The 4,427-nt window shown below is 49.6% G+C and overlaps 1 protein-coding gene across 6 annotated transcripts in view; it reads right to left on the bottom strand.

Annotated features, from left to right (window-relative positions):
- Positions 1-3,486, bottom strand: part of Fuk (fucokinase) — an 18,632-nt gene extending 15,146 nt beyond the window's left edge. For 2 of the 6 annotated variants that reach the window (XM_023709158.1, XM_023709156.1), the window contains exons 1-2: positions 3,320-3,486; positions 2,956-3,146 (exon numbers count right to left, since the gene is read on the bottom strand). In XM_023709158.1, the coding sequence (XP_023564926.1) occupies positions 2,956-3,019 (64 nt within the window). In that variant the 5' untranslated portion in view covers positions 3,020-3,146; positions 3,320-3,486. The other 4 variants (XM_023709154.1, XM_004626001.2, XM_023709155.1 and 1 more) reach the window with 4 other exon arrangements.
- Positions 3,487-4,427: the final 941 nt, after the last annotated feature.

Below are 4,427 nucleotides of genomic sequence, written 5' to 3'. Positions count from 1 at the left end.
AGGATCTTGTGCTTGCCAGGCAGGCGCTTATGCTGGCTGAACTATCTCCCTGGCCCCAGATAAATGTTTTAAAATTCCATAATGCTATCACTTTTTAGTCCCACCCTCCTCCCATCCCTAACCCCTGATTTGCTCTCCACAGCTACTTTTGTCTTTCCAAAACTGTCAGATAAACAGACTATAAACTCTTGAAATTAATGTCTTTTTTCCAATGTCACATCTCGGAGATGCATCCAAATTCTTGCATGTATCGGTAACAGCCCAGTGATTTTTCCGCTGGATATCCTCTGGCAAGATGCCACCATAGTCTGTTTCTCTGTTGCTCCCTAAAGGACACCTGGGTGATCTCCAGCTGGGGCTGTCATGAACATATTCAGGTACAGGTGTGTATGAAGATAAGACTTCATGTCTCTGGGAGGACACAGGCAGTAAGGACTTCTGGGTCACTTGGTGAATGTGTTTTTTGGTTTGGGGTTTTTTGAGACAGGGTCTTGCTATGCAGTTCAGGCTGGCCTTGAACTCACAGTGATCCTCCTGCCTCAGCCTCTCAAGTGATGGAATTACAGGCATATGCCACCACACCCAGCTGCTCTATTTTGTTCTTTTGATACAGGGCCATGGGCTGGCCTTGAATTCACTATGTAGCCAAGGCTCCCCTTCAGTTCACTGCAATCCTCCTGCCTCAGCTTCAAGTGCTGGGATTACAGACAAGTGCGACCAGACCTAGCTTTTGTGCTAATAGACAGGTCCATGTAAATTTCTGGGGGAGCTACACGCTCAGGACAGAGAAGTGAAAGGGAAGAATAGGGCTCAGTGTTGGTCCCAGTTTAAGCAAGGAACTGCCCCTTCTGCACCGGCAGCCCTGCACCATTCAGTGCATGGCACAGCCAGGGGATGGGCCAAAAAGAGTCTTGGGCTGATTCCCTGGAGCAGGTGGCAACTGTGGGGAGCCTGATCAGGGAGTGGGGACACTCAGGGACCTCTCCTCCCAGACAGCCATCTTCCAGTGTGGGGACAGTGAGGATAGAGACCCGCCCATCTGGCCCTTCCTGGAAAGGGGTGCCAAGGGACTGCAGAGTGGCACCCCCAATGCGCTAGTGGCAGGGAGTGTGACAGAGCCCCGAATGTTTGTCTGAATCACCACCACTTGTTTCCAGGGAGCCTCTGCTTGACACCTCCTGCTCCCAGAGATGACGCACACTGCCTTCTGTCTCCTGGCAAGGCTCCAGCTCCTCTGCCTGCAGGGCAGGCTCCAGGCTCCTCGCCCAGACCTCACTGCAGTCTGAGACCTTAGCCCCACAGCCTCCTCCCAGCAATCAGACCTGGATCCCATTGGCACCTCTTCCTCCTCCACATACTCTCTTGCCACCTAGCCCCATCTTGGTGTCTGCTTCTCCAAGACCTGAACTAACACAGGGAGCAAATGCCAGCCCTCTTGGCAACTAAGGAAAAATCATGGTAAGAATCTCTCACTTGTGCCAAGCATGGTGGCACGCGCCTGTAACCCCAGCACTTAAAAGGCTGGGGCAGGAGGATTGCGACAAGTTTGAGGCCCGCAAGGGTTTCATAGTGAGTTTAAGGTGAGCCTGAACTACATGGTGAGACCCTCTCAAAAGGTTTCACCTTAAAGATGAAACTGGCTCGGGAGATAGCTCAGTAGAATAAGCACTTGCCTGGCAAGCACAAGGCCCTGAGTTCAATCCCAGGTACCACAAAAGAATAAATAAAGATGAAACGGAGACAGACATTAAGTAAACCGCCCAAGGTCACAGAGCTAGCAAGCAGTGGACCTAATGCTAGCCTCATCCTTTCCCCCAGCCTATTCTTTCCTATTACAGTTTAGTACTTTGTAGGGATGAAGAATTAAAAGGGGGTTAAAGGTGTAGCTCAGCAAAAGAGCTCCCACCTAACATGCACAAGGACCTAGGCTTGATATCCTGATAAGAAGTAAATTTACTTAAGCTGCTCAATGGGGGGGGGGTGTTGTTGTTTTGTTTTGTTTTGCAGAACCAGGGATTGAACTCAAGCCCTTGTGCTTGCCAGGGAAGTCAATATATATTAACTATTGTAGTATGACAAGGCCTGGAGAAAACAGCTCACCCCAGGTCAGATAGCTGTGTCCAGCCCCATGTCTGTGTTCCTAACCACTAGAGAAACACACCTGTCAAGTCTGCCCTGTCACACATGGCATTTGCACACAAATCTTAGAATACAGGTCCCAAATTATTCCAATATCCTGCCCACTTCTAATCCAACTTCATCTGCTGCTGCAGCCAAGTTGAAGTTTTTTTGTTCTGTATTGAGGCAGGGTCTCACTATGTAGCACAGGCTGGCCTCCAACTCAAGAGATCTTCCAACTTCAGCCTCCAGAGTGTTGGGATTAGACATGGGCCACCTCATTGTTTGTTTTTTGTTTTTGTTTTTGTTTTTTTGTACCAGGGGATTGAACTCAGGACCTTGCCCATGCCATGAAGGTGCTTATGCCAAAGTTTTTTGTTTTTTTTTTTTTTTTTTTTCCAGAACTGGGGATTGAACTCAGGCCCTAGTGCTAATTCTACTGAGCTATCTCCCCAACACTTGCCAAAGTATTTTTTAATGTCTTCAACAAGCTGGGGATCTGGTGAGCAAACCAGGAACGGGGTAAAATAATAAAGCCTTCTATTTGTTTTATTTTTAGGGTTTTTTTGTGGGGGAGGGTGATTGCAACAGGGTATCACTGGGTAGTCTAAAACCTGGAATTTGCTGCAATCCTCCTGCCTCTGCCTCCAGAGTGCTGGGATTACAGGTATGAGCCACCACACCCTGCTGTCCTCCATTTTTGATGAGGTGGCCCAGGCAAAGACTTCTCTCATTTTAACACTTTAGGAGTGGTGAGCGGGTTGAAGGCTGACCCTAATTTGAGTTCCCTGAAAACAGAAAGACCAAGAGTAAAATCATGTTGGAAATTACACACACCACTGAAACTCGTGTGTAATGATGAGCCTTGATTGGGGTAAACTGTGGCAGGAAGTGACCTCATTGCAATACTAGAGCAGCAACGGCATCCAGCGCTCCAGCTGTCTCAAGTGTCAGGGCAGATCCCTCGGGACCCCGGTGTCCCCAGGAGGCAGCTCCAGAAAGGTCCCTGGGGACTCCCGCGGACAGACCTGGTCCAAAAGGAAACAGGACAGTAGAAGTGCCCGGCGGCAGGTGGACGCGGGCAGAGTTCTCAGAGACAATTCCCTGAGGGAACGAGGACCTGGAAGAAGCCTGGAGGGCAGCTGTACTCGCCTTGGGGTATGAGGAGCTACAGGACCCCCGCCGACGCAGAACCACGTACCTGCGACCGGGACGCGGGCGGAGCGGGCTCTTTAACGCGACCATGTGTCGCCTCGCGGGGCACCTTGGGAAATGGAGTCCGCCCGCGCTCAGCCAGGCCGATTCGCGTCCCCTGGGGTCTTCGAACCGCCCCCCCGCGGCCCCAAGTCGAGCCGAAACTCTGGAAAGATGAATGGTAGCTCAGCGCCGCGCTGCGCTAAAGGTGGGAGTCTCCACATTCAAAGGGTACAGAGGCCGGAAGGCAACCGCGAACTACAACTCCCAGCGGCGCAGTGCGTCTTAAAGATACAGTCTGGTTTTTGCTGGAACTCGAGGGTCTAGGTTTGAGTGTGTTGGTTTTCCACTTTGATCTTTTGTTTCAACTCTCCAGGAGCGAGGTGCTGGTGCACACCGGTAATCCCAATATTATGAGAGATTTGAAGCAGAAGGATAGGAAGTTTGAGCCCAGCCTGGGAAATTTATCAATTTAACCTCCATCTCAAGATTTTAGGGCCCCAGGAACCTGGGGTCCGATCCTCCTTGGGCCTGCCCTGGGGGCCCTAACCCCTGGGGGCACGCTGAGTAGGCAAATGAGACTGGGCGTGGTGGCGCACGCCTGTAATCCCAGCTCTTGGGAGACTGTGAACAGGAGGATCACTAAGAGTCCGATCTAGTAGTGAAACACTCAACACTCTGTAGACCCTGCCCTGAAATACTAAATACATACATAAATAAATAAATAAATAAATAAATAAAAATTAAAAAAAAAAATTTAAAACATTTTAGGGCTGGCGAGATAGCTCAGAAGACTAAGTGCCTGCTTAGACATGCACTGGGACTGGGGTTCAATCCCCCGCACCAAATGCTATACCGGCCTGCCCTGCCCCAGGTCCATTGAGCTGGCCACAGAGATCAGGCATGAGACTGAAAACAGGATCACTAGGCGTGTGAGCTGGTAGTGAAACACTGTACCAAATACATAAAAATTAAAAAATTTAAAATTCACCAGGTGTAGTTGCACCTGAGGCTAGAGGATCACCACAAATTCAAGACCAGACCCTGTTTCCAAGTGAAGCAAGAGATGTTATGTTATTTTTTAATTTTATTTTCTTTCTGTCTTCCTTTTTTTT

The sequence above is a fragment of the Octodon degus genome, unplaced genomic scaffold, assembly GCF_000260255.1.
Source record: "Octodon degus isolate 3935 unplaced genomic scaffold, OctDeg1.0 scaffold00011, whole genome shotgun sequence".
NCBI classification, from domain to species: Eukaryota; Metazoa; Chordata; class Mammalia; order Rodentia; family Octodontidae; genus Octodon; species Octodon degus.
Note: the sequence above shows the minus strand (reverse complement) of the source record. Positions and strands in the feature narration are given on the sequence as shown.